At 41.7% G+C, this 23,382-nt stretch overlaps 1 protein-coding gene across 2 annotated transcripts in view; it reads right to left on the reverse strand.

Moving 5' to 3' along the window:
- rnf13 (ring finger protein 13) overlaps window positions 1-23,382 on the reverse strand; it is a 273,999-nt gene that overhangs the window by 162,640 nt on the left and 87,977 nt on the right. For both annotated transcript variants that reach the window (XM_063045368.1, XM_063045369.1), the window contains one exon: window positions 6,666-6,791. In XM_063045368.1, coding sequence (XP_062901438.1) covers window positions 6,666-6,791 — 126 coding nt within the window. The remainder of the gene's footprint in view (window positions 1-6,665; window positions 6,792-23,382) is intronic.

The raw sequence follows: 23,382 nt of genomic DNA on the forward strand, positions 1-23,382 counted from the left end.
AAGGATATAGAAATTGATCTGGACTGTGAATCTCAACTGTCACTTCAGCAATCAGCTCTCCAAGGAAGATGTTATCTTCACCTTTGCCCACTCACCTTCCACAATCTTCAGTATATCATCCACTATTTCAAACAACTCTGGTATGATGCTGCTGCTACCAAGCACCTTGTTCCAGCTTCCAGAGAACATGGAGGCCGGGTGAGATTAGAACCAGAAGTCATGGGTTAAAGGTGAAAGGTGAAATGTTTAAAGGGTCCATGAAAGGGAACCTCTTCACTCAGAGGGTGGCGAGAGCATGGCACAAGCTACCAGCGGAAGCAGTGGATGCAGGCTTGATTTTAAAGTTTAAGAGAAGTTTGGATAGATACGTGATTGGGTGGGATTATGGAGGGTTACGGTCTAGGTGCAGGTTGACAGGACCAGGCAGAATAATATTTTGACATGGACCATAAGAGCTGAAGAGCCTGCTTCTGTGCTGTAGTGTTCTATGACTCCATGACTCTTATGACCTGGCTGATTTATCCATATCCAAAAACCACAGTTCTCACAGCATCTTCTGTGCGAAAGAGTCCTGGAATAAAATGGTCAATACAACATCCATCTTTCAGCTTCTTTCTTCTCTCTATCCAGGGTACCAAACATATCTTACAGCAAAGTAATGCTTACAACAATAAAGTCTTTTGCATTTACCAAGGAAACAAAATGCAGATTGGCCAAAATGCCTTACAATACAGCTGTTATATCCACAACTGCAACCCCAAGATAACACTTTAAATTTCCATCCCATTCTACATCAACAGTGCTGAGAACAGTTTCAAAATCCACAGCCAAGAAAGTTCACCAATGCTTCTACTTCAGGAGGCAAAAGAAATTTATTGTCTCTGTCAACCCTTACAAATTTTTAATCAATGCACCTTAGCCTCAGAATACAGGGACATACACTTAGAACAGAGGCGAGATCGAATTTCTTTAGCCTAAGTGTGATGAATCTGTGGATTCATTGCCCTGTGCGGCTGTGGTGGCCAAGTCACTGGGATTATTTAAAGCAGAGGTTGATAGATTCTTGATTAGTCAGGGCGACAAAGGTAATGGGGAGAAAGCAGGAAACTGGGGTTGAAAGGGACAGCAAATCAGCCACAATGGAATGATAGAGCAGAGTCGGTGGGCCGAGTGGCATACTACCACCCCTATTTCTTATGGTCTGAGAGAAAACGTTCAATCTGGAGCCATAAGGACCTGGTACAACAACTGTTCTGCACATGACCACAAAGAACTGCATAGAGTTGTAGACACAGCTCGGTACATCACAGGAATCAGCGTCCCCCTTCATGGACTGTTTAGTACTTCTCACTGTCTCAGTAAGGCAGCAGGTGTAATCAAAGACCCCACCCATGGTGGACATTCTCTCTTTTCCCCTCTCCCATCAGGCAGAAGACACAAAAGCAACACACAAAATGCTGCAGGATCTCAGCAAACCAGGCAGCATCCATGGAAATGAACAAACAGTTGATGTTTCGGGTCAGACCCTTCTTCAGGACTGGAAAAGAAGAGAGGAAGATATCAGAAAAAAAAGATCCGGCGGGGAGGGGAGGAAAAGAAACTAGGTGATGGGTGAAGCCAGGTGGAAAAGGTAAAGGGCTGGAGATGAAGAAATCTGATCGGAGATTGAGTGGACAATAGGAGAAAAGGAAGGAGGAGGGGCACTGGGGCAAGTGAAAAGAGGTCAGAAGCTAGAGTGGGGAATAGAAGAGGGGAGGAGGAGGGGTGAAAAATGTTTTTACCAGAAGGAGAAATTGATATTCATGCCATCAGGTTGGAGAGTACCCAGACAGAACACAAAGTCTTGTCAGAGTCTTGTCATTATTTCCTGAGGAGACTGAGGCACAGAGTCTTGTCATCTTCATAAGTTTTCGGATGACTCTGCCATAGTTGGATGCATCAGCAAGGGAGATGAGGCTGAGTACAGGGCTACGGTAGGAAACTTTGTCACAGGGTGTGAGCAGAATTATCTGCAGCTTAATGTGAAAAAGACTAAGCAGCTGGTGGTAGACCTGAGGAGAGCTAAGGTACCGGTGACTCGTGTTTCCATCCAGGGGGTCAGTGTGGACATGGTGGAGGATTACAAATACCTGGGGATATGAATTGACAATAAACTGGACTGGTCAAAGAACACTTGAGGCTGTCTACAAGAAGGGTGAGAGCCGTCTCTATTTCCTGAGGAGACTGAGGTCCTTTAACATCTGCCAGACAATGCTGAGGATGTTCTACGAGTCTGTGGTGGCCAGTGCTATCATGTTTGCTCTTTGTGTGCTGGGGCAGAAGGCTGAGGGTAGCAGACACCAACAGAATCAACAGACTCATTCGTAAGGCCAGTGATGTTGTGGGGATGGAACTGGACTCTCTGACGGTAGTGTCTGAAAAGAGGATGCTGTCTAAGTTGCAAGCCATCTTGTCAATGTCTCTCATCCACTACGTAATGTACTGGTTGGGCACAGGAGTACATTCAGCCAGAGACTCATTCCACCGAGATGCAGCACAGAGCGTCACAGGAAGTCATTCCTGCCTGTGGCCTTCAAACTTTACAACTCCTCCCTTGAAGGGTCAGACATCCTGAGCTAATAGGCTGGACCTGGACTTATTTCATAATTTACTGGTATAATTTACATATTACTATTTAACTATTTATGGTTCTATTACTATTTATTATTTATGGGCAACTGTAACGCAAACCAATTTCCCCCGGGATCAATAAAGTATGACTATGACTAAAGTGTTCTCCTCCACCCTGAGGGTGATTTCATTGTGGCAGAAGAGGAGGCCATGGACTGACATGTTGGAATGGGAATAGGAATCAGAATTAATATGTTGGGGCACTGGAAAGCTCTGCTTCAGGAGCGGAGGTGCTCGACGAAGTGGTTCCTCAACTTATGACAGGTCTCACCAATGTAAAGAAGGCCACAACAACAATCTCTTTCTCAATTTCAGCAAGACCAAGCAGCTGACTATTGACTTCAGGAGGAGGAGGAAACAAGTCCATGAGCCAGTCCTCATTGGGGGACGAGAGGTGGAAAAGGTCAGCAACTTTAAATTCTTCGGTGTTATCATTTCCTCAGCCCAGCACACAAGTACAATTGCAAAGATGACACAGCAGCACCTCTACTTCCTTAAAAGTTTGTAAAGATTCAGCATGACATCCAAAACTTTGACAAACTTCTATAGATAAGTGGTGGAGAGTACATTGACTGGCTGTATCACAACCTGGTATAGAAATACCAATGCTCTTGAATGGAAAATCCTACTAAAAATCGTGGATATGGCCTCGTCCATCATGGATAAAACCTCCCCACCATTGAGCATATCTACTGGGAGTGCAGTCACAGGAAAGCAGCATCCATCAAGGACCCCCACCACCTAGGTCATGATCTCTTCTTGCTGCTGCCATTAGGAAGGTACAGGAGCCTCAGAGCTCACATCACCCAGGTTCAAAAACAGTTATTTCCCCTCAACCATCAGGCTCTTGAACCAGTGGGGATAACTTCACTTGCTCCATCACTGAACTGTTCACACAACCTGTTCACTTTCAAGGAGTCTTCTTCTCTTGTTCTTAATAGTTATTGCTTACATATTAATATTATTATTTCTTTCTTCTTTCCTATGTCCTTTGTACACTCAAACAACAGGAATTCTGCAGATGCTGGAAATTCAAGCAACATACATCAAAGTTGCTGGTGAACGCAGCAGGCCAAGCAGCATCTATAGGAAGAGGTGCAGTTGACGTTTCAGGCCGAGACCCTTCGTCAGTCCTGACGAAGGGTCTCGGCCTGAAACGTCGACTGCACCTCTTCCTATAGATGCTGCTTGGCCTGCTGCATTCACCAGCAACTTTGATGTATGTTCCTTTGTACACTGGTTGTTTGACTGCCCTGCTGGGCTCAGGTTAGAGTTAGGATTCGGACTTTCATTGATTCTATTATGGTTCTCGGATTTACTAAGTATACCTGCAAGGTATACCTCCGGGTTGTATATGGTGATATATGCAGTATGTACTTAGATAATTAATTTACTTTGAACTTTGCCTTGTCTGGTCATCCATCTCTTTTCCAACATATTCCAATTGTCTTTTGTCAATCTTAACATTTAGCATGGTTAAACATGCCTTTGTTTCATAAAACATTGCAATCTTTGGAAATTATCAATACCACTCCATCTCCTGCAACTAGTACCATCTTCAGTTCTCCTCCTCTGACATTCTAGAATGTGTAGCAAAGTTCAACGTTCAAAGTAAATTGATTATCAAAGTACGTATGTCACCATATACTACCCTGAGTTGCATTTTCTTGCAAGCATTCACAGTAGAATACAACAGTATCAACGAAAAACTACACACAAGACAGACAAACAATCAATGTGCAAAAGAAAAACTGCAAATACCAAAATATAAATAAAATCATACCGAGAATGCAAGTTATAGAGTCCTTGAAAGTGAGTCCATCAGTTGTGGAATCAGTTCAGTGCTGAGTTGAGTAAAGTTATCCACTCTGGTTCAGGAGCATGATGTTGAAGAGTAATAACTGTTCCTGAACCTGGTGATAATGGGACCAAGGCTCCTGCAGCTCCTTCCCAATGGCAGCAGCGAGAAAAGAGCGTGGCTCAATGGTGGCATATAATCCCCTTGCCCATCCCTCTCCCGACACTGTCCAAATCCATTTTCTCCTTGCATCAACAATACCATTTAATAGATCCCAACATTTCTTGTACTGTATTGCCCTCTAAACCAGCAATTAGAAATACAAGCACAAGTCACCAAATCTCATCTGTTGGCAGCATGCACTCAAAGTTAAATAGGGATCATTGGATCCTGTCCATGTAGGTTTCGTCATGGTAGTTTCAATTGTTATTTTTTTAAAAAAACAAATACATACAGTAAACACAGAAAGGTGCTGGAAAGGGGCCAGTAGCATCATGAAAGATCCCATCCACTCGGCTCATGGACTCCTTGTCCGTCTCCCATCAGTAGCATCCACGCCAAGACAACCAGACTCAAAAATAGTTATTTTTCCCAAACAGTAAAGCTAACCAATACCTCCACCCAGTAAACTCACCACTCCACATCCCCAACCATCACTACTTCATCATTTCTTGTCAGTCACCTTATGTACACACAGCCCTGTGCCTACAGTCACTTCGTGGATATACAAACAATCTATCTTGTGTATTTATATTTATTGTTTTTTTATTATTGTGTCCTTTATTCTTTTTTTGTGCTGCATCAGATCCACACTAACAATCATTTTTTCTCCATTACATTTATGTACTGGAAATGACATTAAACAATCTTGAATCTTGAATTAGTTAGGCAAGCACGAGTTGGGATGAAGGGCCTGTTTTTATGCCACATTTCTCTATTAGTTCTGTTACCCTGTAATTTTAAAATGTAAATTTAAATGCCTTTTGTTGGTCGCAGTTATAACACATTATAGAAAGCAGAGAACATGGGCATGACTGATACAAAGGGGAACAGTTCAAATAAGGCAAGTTAAGCAGGTTACTCCCCCTCTGCTAGAGAACATTTACATTTTGTTTTTTACTTTTAGTGAGGCACATGCAAATAGCATGGTGGCATGATGACGTATGCCATTCACTTACTTTTACATATAATGAATTATTTAAGCAAAGAATAACTAGTCAAGCAAAATATTTACAATATTACTCAAGAATTACTGAAATATTAAATACACAATGGCTTCCTTTCACAATCTATTTACAATTCAAGCACTCACATGCTGAATGAACTAAACTTGTAACTCCAAGGGTTGTGTGCCATATTTGCCAGTCATTCTGCATTGTCCATTGTTAAGTGGTAAATGTTATATTTTCAAGTGTCAATGCTTTTCTGGTGATAAGACAGATTTTTGAAAGTATGAGAGCATTCACTCAATGACAAAGTTACTTTAAACCAAGGAAGTCAAAGATGGTACATGTTCGTATTTATATTTACAATATTAACTCCATGCCCAAACAACAGGGTTTAGATTTAAATATTTAACTGGCATCTAACCCACTGAGTCCTCCAGTATTTTGGGTTTGCTGCTCAACATTTACAGCATCTGCAGAACCTCACGCTTAAAATTTAAGAATCTGATTGATGTACACAAAAAAAAGCATACAAAAATAAAGCAATACAAATCTTTCTCCAGATTTGACTGCATGTACCACTATTGTGTTTTACAGGTACATTTCCAGTAGGACACACAATTCATGATCACAAACTGAATTAATCTCAAAATTGTCACCGTGAACACACAGTTGTGTTCTGTCACATGAAGCTCTTTACGAAATACTGCAGAGTCAGAATTTAAAATCACTCCCAGTCAAGTCGGCAGGCAGGCCAAATTCCTTGGGTCAGCATTTCATTAAAACAGTGATAGGTACATCTCGTTGGGGAAGACTTTCCACTTGCAAAGTATTTTCTGCCCCATTTCCCAGCCCATTATGCTTACTGAAGGTACATATAGTTATCACAGCACCAGTCAGGTTATTCATTAACCTGGCTACATCATATGATGTTTATGTAATCACCAAAAGCTGAACTGGAAACATTCAAGTGAATTTAAACCCAGTTAAAATCCACGCAAACATTTTTGAAAGTCCGACTGGTAACTTACCTTGATATCAAAATTGCAGTCAAATCTTCTAATCAGAACAATGAAGTTGACAGAGGAGTTTTCCATTACTGGTGGGGAGATAATAGGTTCACAAGCATTCTTTGGTTTTGAATACACAAGAAAACCCTAGAGATAAAATAAGAACAAAAATAAGGGAAAACCATTTAGTATTCTTAAAATGCACGTCGTAATTTTGATAAGACTGACAGGCAGATAAAAATAATTGGTCAAAGTACACTCAAAATTGTGTGTTTCACTTGTCAGAATATTGTTTTTCCTCATTTCCCATCTTGATGCAGAAACTTGCAAACTAGCCTCGTCAGCATCAAGGACATCTTCAAAAGGTGATGCCTCAAAAAGGTGGCATCTATCATGAAGTCCCCTATCACCCATGACATGCCCGTTGGTCATTACTACCATCAAGGAGGTGGCACAGGACCTTGAAGGCACATACTCAATACTTTAGGAACAGCTGCTTCTTCTCCGTCACCAGGTTTCTGAATGGATAATGAATGCATGTGCACTACCTCACTATTTTCTTGCTCTCTTTTTCCACTACTTATGTAATATTTTAATATGTAATTATAGTAATTTCTTATAGTAATTTATAGATTTATTATGTATTGTACTGTACTGCTACCCCAAAACAACCAATTTCATGACATATGCCAGTGATATTAAGTCTGATTGTGATTCTGCTTGTCCAAATCTGTTGAAGTTGCTGTTGACTACACATATTTCTGGGTAACAGCCAGCTTTTGATTATTCACAGCCACCTTCTTGTATTTTCAGATAACACATATCCAACCTGGTCAGAAGAATGCCCCAGTTACCCTGCACCAACAGTATCATCAAGCAACAATTACTCAATTCTGACACACTCACTGATGCTCTGCGCACCTTCCACTCAAACTGCTCAGCAGAATTCAAAGGATAATGCGAGAGCAACTTCTCTCCACATCAAGGGAGCAGTTTATGTTAGTGAAGTCAATGGGAATGAAAGGTGAATGACCTGGAGTTGTCTTTAGTAAATGGATATTTGAATCCTTTTTTATCCCCACCCCTATGTTACTGGAGTTCATCAGGTCAGTGACCATGGTCAGAATTTGCTGGAACCCTCTCTACTTCAAAGCTAAATTATTAATCAAAGTATGTATACCATATACAACCTTGAGTGTCATTTTCCTGTAAGCACCCACAGGAAAACAAAGAAACACAATATAATCCACAAAAAAAAACAAAGACTAAAATACACCCAATGTGCAAAAGAGGGCAAATTGTGCAAGATAATAAATAAATAAATAACACCGAGCACATGCACTGCGGAGTGCACAGGCTGTGGAGTCAGTTCAGCTCTCCGGTGAGTGAAGCCAGTCCAGAAGCCTGACGCTGCAGGTCAACAACTGTTCCTGAACATGGTGGCATGCGACCCAAGACTCCTACAACTCCCACCCGATGGTAGTAGCAAAAAGAAAGGGAGATGGGTCATACCCAGGCAGGCGGGACAGGCTCAGGTTGAAGCTGTATTCATCAAGATACAAAGCACGTCAACATCCAGGATAACACAGCTTGTTTGAAAAGGCATCATATCTATCATTCTAAAGACTCAATTCTGTACCAGTACAACGTGGCTGGAGTGTATACAATTTACATCTTCAGCCCGCTCACTGAACTCGTATCAAAACTTGGCTGCCCAGCTGACCCTGCTAACAGCCACAGGACTCAGCTGTAAGAAGGCCACCTTTCATTAACAATAGGTGTCTAGGGTCGGTATGATTTGGGGTTCACCCAAACAGGAACGTCGCGATGTTCTGATTAAAGAAACCTCCACCTGAGTGAGTGATGCGGAAAATACTGCCTATACACAATTGTCGGTCGGTAAGAACTAACAAATCGTACACTGCATAAAATTATAAAGAAAGTACATTTACAAACTTCAGCTTTATTGAGCAGTTAGTAGGAAAAAGAAAAGGGAAAAAAATTACAGTAAACCAGTCTAAATGTGCACATCGTTGGAGCTCATCTTGAAGTCTTTTTACTCATGCGTTGGACCTCTCGAACAAATGGACACTCTCTCCGGATTATTGGCCCTTCCTCCTTGGAGCCATTCATCTGCACAAAGCACCTTTTATGCAACAGGGACGCTCCTTCCCAAGGCAACCTCAGCTATCTTCCCTCTTGTCCTCTCCGCAGCTCCCACCAAAAAGATCACAAACTCCACCAGCGTCCGTCACAAATCTCTCTTCATCCAGCTTTCTCTAGAACCTTCTTCCAATTCCACCATCCTAAAAACTGGGAAGACATTGCATTCAATAGATTGTCCTGTTCAAGAGGGAGCTGCACTTCATGAAAACAACCTCTGCTGTGGCGCAGAGAACAAGTGGCAGCTGCGGAAGTAGACTGACCAACCAAATGACCCGACCTCTAACCACAGCTCCCACTTACTCATGGCCACACTGCACTAGAATATGTGCATCTTGGATCGGCCTCTATAGCCACCTGAAGACCCAACAATAGGCAACCCCCAGGAGAATATCATACTTGACTAATTCTGATTACAAATAACAAGGTTACTCCTCGCTCCTAAAATTTCCTTTTACAACATTGATTTCCTTTACAAACAAGAGATTCTGCAGATGTTAGAAATCCAAAGGAACACACAAAATGCTGAAGAAACTCAGAAGGTCAGGCAGTATCTATGGAGAAGAATAAAATCAACGTTTTGAGCTGAGATCCTTCATCAGGACTGGAAAGTAAGGGGGACCGAAGCCAGAAAAGGGAGGGGGAGGGGAAGGAGTACAAACTGGCAAGTGATTGGTGAAACCAGGAAAGAGGGAAGGGATGAAATGCAGTGAGAAGGTTGGAGGTGGAAAAGATATAGTGCTGAAGGAATCTGGTATGAGAGGAGAGTGGACAATAGGAGAAAGGGAAAGAGGAGTGGCATTGGAGGGTTGTGATGTACAGGCAAGGAGAAGAGAATGGGTAAGAGGAGAGTCAGGATAGGGAATGGAAGAAGGGAGACGGGGAGGTGGAGCAGTCAATGTTGATGCCATCAGGTTGAAGACTGCCCAAATGGATAACAAGGTGTTGTTCCTCTAACCTAAGCGTGGCCTCATTGTGACAGCAGAGGAGGCCATTGACCAAAGTGTCAGAATCCTTTGTTTGTGCAACAGATTCTGCCAAGGAGGCTCTTCAAATGACTTTCTTTCCCTGAAGAGACTTAAATTATTGTCTATAAAGCAGCACTTCCATGATACAGCACAGTCGGTCCTGGGAATGCCCAGGATTCATACCCATGTAATGTGGTCATCAACTATAGGATGCCACAGCAGCATAGTGGCTAGCACAACACTTTTACAGCTTGGGGTATTCTGGAGTTTAGAGTTCAATTCTGGTGCTGTCTGTAAGGAATTCACACGTCGTCGCCACCCCCTACCCTCCTCCCCCGATGATCACATGGGATTCCTCCAGGTGCACTGGTTTCCTGCCACACTCCAAAGACATACCAATTAGTAAATTAACTATCATTATAAGTTGTCCTCTGTTTCGACTAGTGTTAAAATAGCTGGGCGGTGCAGTTCATTGGGCTGGAAGGGCCTGTTCCGTGCTCTATCTCCAAATTAATAAAGATCTTCCATCACATTCCCTGCCACCACAGAATCTGGGGAGCATAATTTTGGGCAGAATATAGTATCAATGGTAAGACTCTTGGCAGTGTGGAGGATCAGAGGGATCTTGGGGTCCGAGTCCATAGGATGCTCAAAGCAGCTGAGCAGGCTGGCACTGTGGTTAAGGCACCATACGGTGTATTGGCCTTCTTCAGGTGTGGATCTGAATTTAGGAGCTGAGAGGTAATGTTGCAGCTATATAGGACCCTGGTCAGACCCCACTTGGAATACTGTGCTCAGTTCTGGTCACCTCACTGCAGGAAGGACGTGGAAACCATAGAAAGGGTGCAGAGGAGATTTACAAGGACATTGCCTGGATTAGGGAGCATGCCTTATGAAAACAGGTTGAGTGAATTCAGCCTTTTCTCCTTGGAGCGACGGAGGATGAGAGGTGACCTGATAGAGGTGTATAAGATGATGAGAGGCATTGATCGTGCGGATAGTCAGAGGCTTTTTTCCAGTGCTGAAATGGCTGCCACAAGAGGGCACAGGTTTAAGGTGCGTGGGATTAGGTACAAAGGAGATGTCAGGGGTAAGTTGTTGTGCTTTTTTTTTTTACACAGAGAATGGTGAGTGTGTGGAATGGGCCGCTGGCAGTGGTAGTGGAGGCGGATACGATAGGGTCTTTTAAGAGACTTTTGGATAGGTACATGGAGCTTAGAAAAATAGAGGACTATGGGTTACCCTAGCAATTTCTAAGGCAGGGACATGTTCGGCACAACTTTGTGGGCCGAAGGGCCTGTATTGTGCTGTAGGTTTTCTATAATAAATTTGCCCCCTTTACTCTCTTAAACTCAATCCATTATGCATATAACTGGAGAAGTAATGATCAGCATGACAAACATATTGAACTCAATACAAAACCTCAAAGATTAGTTTAAGTAAATGGAATAGATGCAAGCAAGTTCATTCAACTCTGGATTCATTATAATGTAGCCTGCATAAACAATGTTTTAAATGTCACTGTAAGGAATAGTCAGAGAAAGTAATATTCATGTATATCCTTTCATTTGCATTCAAAGTGATTCTAGCGTAACTATTGCTGAATACAAAACATGCTGCATCCAGAATTCCCATCTTACAATTCACACACTCAATTATTGAATTGTAATTCACCAACAATCACTGACAAAATGTGCACTTATCTTCTCCATAAATGGTGAAGTAACATTAAATGGAGACTGTGTGGGAAGTGGTGAGTAGTTTCTGGTTTTCCTCAGATTTACATGGGCACCTTCATTAGCAGAATTAATGAAAATGTCAATTATAGGTTAGGGGTCTTAATGCAGAGTTCTCAGTCATATGTAAAATCAGGACATCTGGTCTATTCAGCCCAGCGGGAAACAAGCCATTACATCACTACCATTCACATAAACACTTCAATCCCCTTCTCAGAGAAACACCATTATCAAACTCATTAAATCTCACTGTGGTATTTCCTCATTTCAGATCAGGTCCCATCCAGCCCAGGATACTAATAACTGACAAGTCTGTGTACTGCCTTGCACTCAAAACAGATTCACAATGAAATCCACTGGTTTCAAACTGCAACCTTCAAAACATCAAAAACTCAGACTGGGAAAATAAGAACTGGCTCAACCATAATTTAATAGACTGAAGGTTAGAAAAGCAGATTTGTTGACTTTTGAGTGTTGCCTTCATAATTTTAACCAATATGGTGTGCTACTAAATTGTGTCAAAAAAGAGACCTCGTTTATAGTTCATTTATCTTTTTATTCCATCCACATGTGAAAGTCCTCCAAATATGAAGCTACAAGTGCTCTGGTCACCATGAATCATTTAAGTTTGTACGTCATCCTCATCCGTGTGCATGTGAGAGCCGCATGCAGTCATGGCTTATGACCATAGCTGAGGTAAACACCAAATATTTGAACAATGATCTCTTCAAGGCAATTTAAAAGGCTGTAGCTCATTATTCTATTTTTAGCCCAGGTCAATGTTTCCACTGAAACAGCTTAGTACATACCAGAAACTGACCTTTGATTTTCCAGATCTGGGTAGTTATCATTTTAAGTAGGGGACTTCAATAAATGTGAAAATTTTAATCCTATGTAAAACATTTCTGGATTATTGTTTAGCCAGAATAATGTAAACTATAACACCATATATAACACCAGTGAATTCCTACTAAATTATATCATTGGAGAAGTAATCCTGAACCTCAGACATGTTCAGGTCCTACTGCTAGAAATCATTGTTTGAAAGCTGGCACATTTAAATTCAATTAATGACTTAAACCAGTCTATAATTTAAAATGGCAGTACCATCAACTTACTGCTCAATTATAAGCCTTCCAAAAAAACCCTGCTATTATTACTGACTCAAAAATCACAGCAATCAAGTAAACTATCAACTATCCTCTGAAACACCCATTAAGTTTTGTCCTATGAATAAAAGCTGTAGCAATCAACCACCATTTATTGCCCTTGAAAAGGTGGTAAATAGGAAGTAGAGAGGGGCACAATCATAGCACATCTCTGTACACGCAGCCACCAATATAAGCAAGAGCCAGTCAAAATAAGACAGATGAATGTATTGATGTTGACAAGCAGAAGTCAGGGTTTTAAAAATCACTAGACAACAGGGTGACCCGTTGGGGCACCCTTTGACAGAAGGGTTGTGCAGTCTGATGTGACCAGAATGAACATTAAATTTTCCTGAATGCTACTGGTTTTTGCTTTGCTTTGGAAACTGAAGTAGAAAACCTCAGTTTATTAAAGAAGAACGACGTGTAGCAAAGCAAATAGCTCCTCCTCATTTAACGAAGGACACTTTTGATGGCATAATTTCTGGTTTATCTGCCACCCTCGTGCCTTCGTTGTCATTCTGGAGACATGCAGTCCTTTCAACCCCCGTCTCTTCATCTCTTCTGCTGTTTGTTCTTTGTCTCTGATCCTAGAGATGTAAATTTCTCAGCTCCTCTGTCTCTTCTTCTCTCATCTTTTTTTGTCCTGACTCTTTGATCCTGCAGTCATGCGGCCCTGGCCTCATCCGATTCTTGTTCTCTCCCTCTCCTTGCCGCTTCCCAATGACGTTTGGTGTCATCTCTTGACCATAATGTCCCCCTTCTCTTTCCACGCGGCATAATTAGGCTGACCATTTTTTTTACGCTAATGCTGGATAGAAGATACGAAGCACTAACACCAAAGGATGCTGATTATTCTTGATGACATGGTTGGCGCTCTCCTAAATGGATGTGATATAGTCAACGCTGTCCTTTGACCGCAGCAAAGGGTTTTATGGGTGTCTTGGAGTATGTCATTACAATAAGATTTAATTATCTCTTACTGATAGGTGGCAGTTAGATCTGTCCCAATCCTGCACATGCTAATGGTGATTAGCAGAATGTGACCCCTCGAAATAGAGCTGCCCTGCCCTTTTGCTCCGGTAGGTGTCGCTGCTAAGGCTGGCCATACACATGCATTGGGCTGACGCGTCCCGATTTCCATGATGGCCGATCGGGTCTCGGGTGAAAGCCAACCTGGTGATTTTTGGCGAATGAGCAATTTTATACAAATATACAACCCTGAACTTTGCTTGCATTCTGTAAATTAGCGCATTTTAATTCAATTGAGCCAAAAAAAGTGCCGCTGTAATGCAACGTTTGCGCTACTTGGAGGTCACAAACAGAGCATGAGAGTTTTAGTAGTATGTAGATTAGGTATTGTGCAACTGTATAAACAACACTGTTTGCTATCAGAACAGCATCTGCTATGTTTCACAGCAGGGAAGCACTTGACAAGTGCACTAGAAACAGATCATCATGTTTCTAGATAATGATAACATGATAATGTTTGGTTCCCCAACCTGTATATAGATACATTTGCTCAATACCAGGACAGAACATAGGTGAGCATGTGGGAGGGAAGATTAGATTAATTTTGGAGAAGGTTAAGATACCAGCACAACATAGTGGGGCTTTAAGGTATTCTGGATGACTGGCCAAACATCAGGGAACAAAATTTAAACTAACTTGGCAAGGGATAGTAATCAGAGTGATAGAGCTGAGGATGGGTCAGTTGGTATACAAGTCAGTGCATTGCATCCTAAGACTTTCAGGAAGAACAGGCAGACAACAGGGCAAAATTGGTATCAGTGGGATATTAATATGGCAGCAAAATTGAAAATGGTAATGAATACAGGACTTAAGATGTTATATTGGAATGCACACATCACACAGAATGAGGCAGATGATCTTGAAGAGTGGTTAGAGATTCACAGGTATGACTTTATGGGCATCACTGAGATGTGGCTTAAAGAAGATCAGAGCTGAGAGTGTAATATCCAAGGATATAGAAACATAGAAGGAGTAGGCCATTCGGCCCTTCGAGCCTGCACCGCCATTTATTATGATCATGGCTGATCATCCAACTCAGAACCCCGCCCCAGCCTTCCCTCCATACCCCCTGACCCCCGTAGCCACAAGGGCCATATCTAACTCCCTCTTAAATATAGCCAATGAACTGGCCTCAACTGTTTCCTGTGGCAGAGAATTCCACAGATTCACCACTCTCTGTGTGAAGAAGTTTTTCCTAATCTCGGTCCTAAAAGGCTTCCCCTCTATCCTCAAACTGTGACCCCTCGTTCTGGACTTCCCCAACATCGGGAACAATCTTCCTACATCTAGCCTGTCCAATCCCTTTAGGATCTTATACGTTTCAATCAGATCCCCCCTCAATCTTCTAAATTCCAACGAGTACAAGCCCAGTTCATCCAGTCTTTCTTCATATGAAAGTCCTGCCATCCCAGGAATCAATCTGGTGAACTTTCTTTGTACTCCCTCTATGGCAAAGATGTCTTTCCTCAGATTAGGGGACCAAAACTGCACACAATACTCCAGGTGTGGTCTCACCAAGGCCTTGTACAACTGCAGTAGTACCTCCCTGCTCCTGTACTCGAATCCTCTCGCTATAAATGCCAGCATACCATTCGCCTTTTTCACCGCCTGCTGTACCTGCATGCCCACTTTCAATGACTGGTGTATAATGACACCCAGGTCTCGTTGCACCTCCCCTTTTCCTAATCGGCTACCATTCAGATAACAATCTGTTTTCCTATTTTTGCCACCAAAGTGGATAACTTCACATTTATCCACATTAAATTGCATCTGCCATGAATTTGCCCACTCACCCAACCTATCCAAGTCACCCTGCATCCTCTTAGCATCCTCCTCACTGCTAACACTGCCGCCCAGCTTCGTGTCATCCACAAACTTGGAGATGCTGCATTTAATTCCCTCATCCAAGTCATTAATATATATTGTAAACAACTGGGGTCCCAGCACTGAGCCTTGCGGTACCCCACTAGTCACCGCCTGCCATTCTGAAAAGGTCCCGTTTATTCCCACTCTTTGCTTCCTGTCTGCTAACCAATTCTCCACCCACACCAATACCTTACCCCCAATACCGTGTGCTTTAAGTTTGCACACTAATCTCCTGTGTGGGACCTTGTCAAAAGCCTTTTGAAAATCCAAATATACCACATCCACTGGTTCTCCCCCATCCACTCTACTAGTTACATCCTCAAAAAATTCTATGAGATTCGTCAGACATGATTTCCCTTTCACAAATCCATGCTGACTTTGTCTGATCATTTCACCGCTTTCCAAATGTGCTGTTATCACATCCTTGATAACTGACTCCAGCAGTTTCCCCACCACCGACGTTAGGCTAACCGGTCTATAATTCCCCAGTTTCTCTCTCCCTCCTTTTTTAAAAAGTGGGGTTACATTAGCCACCCTCCAATCCTCAGGAACTAGTCCAGAATCTAACAAGTTTTGAAAAATTATCACTGATGCATCCACTATTTCTTGGGCTACTTCCTTAAGCACTCTAGGATGCAGACCATCAGGCCCTGGGGATTTATCTGCCTTCAATCCCTTCAATTTACCTAACACCACTTCCCTACTAACTTGTATTTCGCTCAGTTCCTCCATCTCACTGGACCCTCTGTCCCTTACTATTTCTGGAAGATTATTTATGTCCTCCTTAGTGAAGACAGAACCAAAGTAATTATTCAATTGGTCCGCCATGTCCTTGCTCCCCATAATCAATTCACCTGTTTCTGTCTGCAGGGGACCTACATTTGTCTTTACCAGTCTTTTCCTTTTTACATATCTATAAAAGCTTTTACAGTCCGTTTTTATGTTCCCTGCCAGTTTTCTCTCATAATCTTTTTTCCCCTTCCTAATTAAGCCCTTTGTCCTCCTCTGCTGAACTCTGAATTTCTCCCAGTCCTCAGGTGAGCCACTTTCTCTGGCTAATTTGTATGCTTCTTCTTTGGAATTGATACTATCCCTAATTTCTCTTGTCAGCCACGGGTGCACTACCTTCCTTGATTTATTCTTTTGCCAAACTGGGATGAACAATTGTTGTAGTTCATCCACGCAACCTTTAAATGCTTGCCATCGCATATCCACCGTCAATCCTTTAAGTGTCATTTGCCAGTCTATCTTAGCTAATTCACATCTCATACCTTCAAAGTTACCCCTCTTTAAGTTCAGAACCTTTGTTTCTGAATTAACTATGTCACTCTCCATCTTAATGAAGAATTCCACCATATTATGGTCACTCTTTCCCAAGGGGCCTCTCACAACAAGATTGCTAATTAACCCTTCCTCATTGCTCAAAACCCAGTCTAGAATAGCCTGCTCTCTAGTTGGTTCCTCGACATGTTGGTTCAAAAAACCATCCCGCATACATTCCAAGAAATCCTCTTCCTCAGCACCTTTACCAATTTGGTTCACCCAGTCTACATGTAGATTGAAGTCACCCATTATAACTGCTGTTCCTTTATTGCACACATTTCTAATTTCCTGTTTAATACCTTTTATTGAAAGGATGAGCAAGCAGGCAGAAGTGGTGGGATGGTTCTGTTGGTAAAAAATGGAATCAAAGCCTTAGAGGTGACATAGGATCAGAAGACGTAGAATCCTTGTGGGTGGAGTTCAGAAAGTGCAAGGGTAAAAAAACCCTAATGGAAGTTATATACAGGCCTCCAAACAGTGGCCAGGATGTGGGATATAAATTACAACACTAGATAGCAAAGGCATGTTAGAAAAGGACAATGTTATGATAGTCATGGGGGATTTCAATACACAGGCAAATTGGAAAAATCAGATTGGTGCTAGATCTCAAGAGAGGGAATTTGTAGAATGCCTATGAGATGGCTTTTTAGAGCTGCTTGTAGTTGAGCACACGGGAAAAGCAATTCTGGACTGGGTATCATGTAATGAAGCAAATTTGATTGGGGGGGTTAAGGGAAAGGAACCCTTAAAGAGGTAGTGATCATAATATGCAGGAATTAATTCTACAGTTTGAGAAAGAGAAGATGAAGTATACTGATACAGAGGAGTAAAGAGAATTACAGGGGTATGAGAGGGGAGCTGTCCAAAGTTGATTGAAAGGGGACACTAGCAGGGATGATGGCAGAACAGCAAATGGCTGGAGTTTCTGGGGGCAATTCAGAAAGTGCAGTATAGATGCATCCCAAAGATAAAGTTGTTAAAAGAGAGGACACAACAACCTTGGCTGACAAGATTAGTCAAAGATAGCATAAAAAGCAAAAGAGAGGGCATATAATATAGCAAAACTTAGTGAGAAGTTAGAGGATTAGGATGCTTTTAAAATCAACAGAAGGCAACTAAACAAAGCAACAAGAGAGAAAAGATGAAATCGGAAGACAAGGTAGCCAATAATATGAAAGAGTATACCATAAGTTTTCTCAGACATATAAAAAAGTAAAAGAAAGGCGAAAGTAGATTTCGCACTGCTGAAAAATGACACTGGAGAGGTAGTAATGGGGAATAAAGAAATGCGTACAAACCTAATAAGTATTTTGTGTCAGTCTTGACTGCGAAAGACACTAGTAGTATGCCAGAAGTCTGGTAGTGTCAAGGGCCAGAAGCTAGTGTAATTGCTACTACTAAGGAGAAAATGCTTGGGAAACTGAAAGGTCTGAAGTTAGACAAGTCACCTCAGTCATATGGACTACACCCCAGGGTTCTGAAAGAGGTCACTGAATAAATTGTGGAGGCATTAGCAATGATCTTTCAAGAATCAGTCAAGTCTGGCATGGTTCTGGAGGACTGGAAATTTGCAAAAGTTACCTCATTCTTTCAGAAAGTGGGGGGCCGAAGAAAGGAAATTCTAGGCAGTTAGCTTGACTTCAGTTGTTGGAAAGATGTTGAACTTCATTATGTTGGATAAGTTTTTGAGTTATTGGAAGCACATAATAAAATAGACCAAAGGCAGCATAGTCTCTTCAGGGGAAATCTTCCCTGACAAATTTGTTCAAATAACAGGCAGGATAGACAAAGCAGAGTCAGGTTACTTGGATTTTCAGAAGGCCTTTGACAAGGTGACACACCTAAGGCTGCTTAACAAGAGCCTATGGAATTGCAGGAAAGATACTAACATGGATACAAGATTGGCTGATCAGCAGGAGTAGGAATAAAGTGGGCCTATTCTGATTGGCTGCTGCTGACTAGTGGTGTTCTGCAGGGGTCAGTGTTTGGACTGCTTCTTTTCACACTACATGTTAATAATTTGTACAATGGAATTAATGGTTTTATGACCAAGTTTGTAGATGTTACAGTTATAGATGAAGAAGCAAGTACTGTTGAGGAAGTAGGGAATCTGTAGAAGGACTTAGACAAATTGGGAGAATGAGCAAAGCAGTGGCAAATGGAATAGAGTACAGGAAAGTGTATGATAATGCACTTTGGTAGAAGGAATAAAGATGCAGACTATTTTCTAAACAGGAACAAACTTCAAAAATCACAAGCGCAAAAGGACTTGGGAGTCCTTGTGCAGGATTCACTAAAGGTTAACTTGCAGGTTAAGTCCATTTTAAGGAAGGCAAATGCAATGTTAACATTTATTTTGAGAAGACTTGAATATAACAGCAAACATGTAATACTTTATAAGACATTAGTCAGACCACACTTGGAATATTGTGAGCAGTTTTGGGCCCCTTATCTAAGAAAGGATGTGCTGACATTGAAGTGGGTCCAGAGGAGGTTCACAAGAATTATCCCTGGAATGAAAGGGTTAGCGTACAAGAAGTGTTTGAGGGCGCTGGGTCTGTACTCGCTGGAGTTTAGAAGAATGGGGGAGGTTCTCATTGAAACCTATCAAATATTGAAAGGCTTAGATAGAGTGGTCTAGGACCAGAGGGCAGTCTCAGGAGGGCCGTCCATTTAAAACAGAGCTAAGGAGGAATTTCTTTAGCCAGAGTGTGGTAAACCTCTGAAATTCATTGCCACGGACGGCTGTGGAGACCAAGTCACTGAGTATTTTTAAAGCAGAGGTTGCTAGGTTCTTGATTAGTCAGGGCATCAACAGTTATGGGGAGAAGGCAGGAGAATGGGGTTGAGAGGGATAATAAATCAGCCATGATGGAATGGCAGAGCAGACTCGATGGGCCAAATTGCCTAATTCTGCTTCCATGTCTTATAGGCCACATGGTGAAAGATGAGACAAAGGTTATGTTAATAGAATGCCAATACTCTGAGACAGAGCACATGCAAAGTATGAGCTGCTGGAGGAACTCAAGCAGCATCTTGGAAGGAAAAGGATAGCTGACATTTCAGGTCATCTGACATGGATAGAAGGTAGATGGATTTCTACCATATAGGCCTTTTGCCCCAGTTGTGTACCAACTATCAAATACCCATCTATACTAATCACAGCATCCAGTTCATAGCCTCGCTGATTCAAATGCTTGCCCAAGATGCTTCTTAGATTTTGAAGTGACTCCATTAACTTGTCACGCAGAATTCCCTAGTCAACTACAAGTTGAGAGGGAAAAAAAATCTTCCTTGAATTTCCTATAAATCTCTTATTCCTCTCTTTAAACCTGACCTCTAGCCTAAAACATTTTTGCCAAGGAGAAATGTTATCTATTATCTGTGTCCCTTATAGCAGAGGTCCCCAACCTTTTTTGCACCGCGGACCGGTTTAATATCAACAATATTCTTGCAGAGCGGCCAACCGGGGGCGGGGGGGGGTGGTGTTCAAGTAGGGTTGCTAACTTTCTCACTCCCAAATAAACGACAAAAGTAGCAGTCAAGTAATACGGGACACTTATGTTTACCCCAAGAAAGACTACCACGACCATGAAGCCTTGTGCAGGCAGCTGTGTGCACATGCATGTATGTGCCGATTTCTTTTCTACAAGTCGGTTTTGGCTTAATCTTCCCGATTCTATTAAGTGAAACTACACTGTACATACATTATTTCTACTTTATATAGGCTGTGTATTTATCATATAAATGCTCCTGCTTTTACTATATGTTAGTGTTATTTTAGGTTCTATGTGTTATTTGGTATGATTTGGTAGGTTATTTCAAGTTCAACAGTGCGTGACAGGGAATGAGGAAAGGTGCAGCTGGCTCATCGTTTCATATCGCCAAATCATATCGTTTCCTCACGGCCTGGCAGCACATGCTTTGCGGCCCGGTACCGGTCCGCAGCCCGGTGGCTGGGGACCACTGCCTTATAGTTGTGCATACCTGGAGACATCAGAATTTGAAACTAAACAGTGACAAGATCTGGATAAGGGAAATTGACAGAAGAAAATAGTAATGAGTGGACCAGGCATAAGAACCACTGGACATTTTAGAGTTAGAGTTAAAGATTTGGCACTGATGAAACAAATGTCCCCTACCTTAAACGTATCCATAGGATCAAGGGAGGTTCCACTAATCAGACCTTGAACAGCCCTTTGTACAATAAGATAGCATTTTGGCTTTACAATTTACCTCATTAAGAACTTGCATTTTATTGTTTACCTGTGCTGCATTTTTTCCTGTAGCTGTTACATTTTATTGTGTATTGTTATAGTTTATTCTAGCTCTATGCACTGTGTAAGAAATTGATCTATATAAACAGTATGCAAGACAAGCTTTTCACTCAATCTTGGTACATGCACTAACAATAGATTGCTGCCTGGTTGCCTCAGGTTATTAAAAATAATCAGTCACACTTGATGGGCTGTCAATCACCTATCATGTATTTTATATTATCATTTCATATACAAAGTTTAAAAATAAATTATTTTGATTTCCTCAAAGACTAAAGGTGGTGATGAATTAGCATATAGGAGAGAGGTTGAAAATCTGACGGAGTGGTGCCACAAAAACAACCGCTTATTCAATGCCAGCAAGATCAAGAAGTTGATTATTGACTTTCAGGAGGAGGAAACCAGTGGTCTACGAGCTGGTCCTCATCGGAGGATCAGAGGTGGAGAGGGTCAGCAACTCTAAATTCCTCCGTGTTATTTCAGGGGATCTGTCCTGGGCCCAACATGCAAGTGTAATTATAAAGAAAGCAGTGCCTCTACTTCCCTAGGAGTTTGCGAAGATGCAGCATGCTATCCAGAATTTTGACAAACTTCTATAGATATGTGGTGGAGAGTATATTGATGGCTCCATCACAAGCTGGTATGGAAGGACCAATGCCCTTCAACAGAAAATCCTACAAAAAGTAGTGGATATGGTTAGTCCACCATGGATAAAGTCCTCCCTACCACTGACCACATCTACACGGAGCATTGTTGCAGGAAAGCTGCATCCATCGTCAGGGACCTCCACCATCCAGGGCATACTCTGTTCTCGGTGCTGCCATCAAGAAGGTGGTACAGGAGACTTGGGACTCACACTCCCAGATTAAAGACAAGTTATTACCCCTCAACCATCAGATTAAAGACAAGTTATTACCCCTCAACTGTCGGGCTCCTGATCAAAGGGGATTAACTTCATTCAGTTTCACTCGCCCCATCACTAAAATGTTCTCACAAACCTATGGACTCATTTTCAAGGACTCTTCATTTCATGTTGTCAATATTTACTGCTTATTTATCATCTCTTTCTTTTTGTATTTACCCAGTCTGTAGTCTACTGCACTCCAGTTGTACACCCAGTTAGTGCAGTCTTTCATTGATTCTATTATGGTTATTGATTTATAGAATATGCCCACAAGAAAATGAATCTCAGGGTTATATATGGTGACATACATGTACTTTAATAATAAATTTATTTTGAACTTTGAGATTTTTCAATTTGATCTGCTCTTTGTCCATGCCTGTACTAAGTAAAGGCCTGTCACATGTACAGCTTATGATTTGAATTGGCTCTTCAAGCGGCCATGGAAAAAGTGACACATCCTCTGAATAAACAATGTGCGATGTGTGCAAGCAGTCCAAGTTCAACCACCAATTTCTCATTTCGAGAATATTGGTACATAAAATTGAAATATACAAACTAAAAACTTTAACACCAGCATAGCATCAGTATCTCAACAACCCAACTTTATAAAAACATTAGAACTCTTATGCAAAACATTGTTAAAATATCCTCAACTATAAAAACAAAGTCAAGAAAAGTCAAGTTCGATAGTACATGAACTTTCCTGGAAACAGATCTGCATTTTATAATTATCTTTGATTTAAAAGATAAATGAGTATGAAGTGCCTTGACAGGAAAAAATAAAGACTTGTCAGATACTTCAAGAGACAGAATTCCACCAACAGGGCAGTAAACTGGAGACTAACAAACTAATTCAGTGGAAGTGTGATGGCAGCTGTGGAGGCAGTCACACACCATAGAACCTCAGGAAAACTGACAAGGCAACGGCTGTTCAAAATTATGAAATTCTGCTGCAAGTTGGTCAAGTACAAAGTATGTATACTACGTACAGCCTTGAGATTTGTCTTTACAGGCAGCTACAAAACAAAGAAACCCAATAGAACCCATTAAAATAAAGACAACTATCAAACAGTGCAAATGTGTGCAGAAAAGAAACAAATCTTGTAAAGAATAAAAGTAAGCAAGTAATATTCAGAACTGAAGTTCACGACAGTGAGTCCACGGACACGAAGCCAGTCATCACTGCAGATGACTCAGGAGTCCATTAGTTGCAGACCACAGCCTCAGCTCAACACAGAGACGAGTAAACCTCGCAAAGCAGTGAGCTGCTACCTGCCCAATCCTTGCTTCTGGCCCTGCATTTAAATTGTCCAACCCTCAG

This window comes from Mobula hypostoma, chromosome 4, assembly GCF_963921235.1.
Source record: "Mobula hypostoma chromosome 4, sMobHyp1.1, whole genome shotgun sequence".
NCBI classification, from domain to species: domain Eukaryota; kingdom Metazoa; phylum Chordata; class Chondrichthyes; order Myliobatiformes; family Myliobatidae; genus Mobula; species Mobula hypostoma.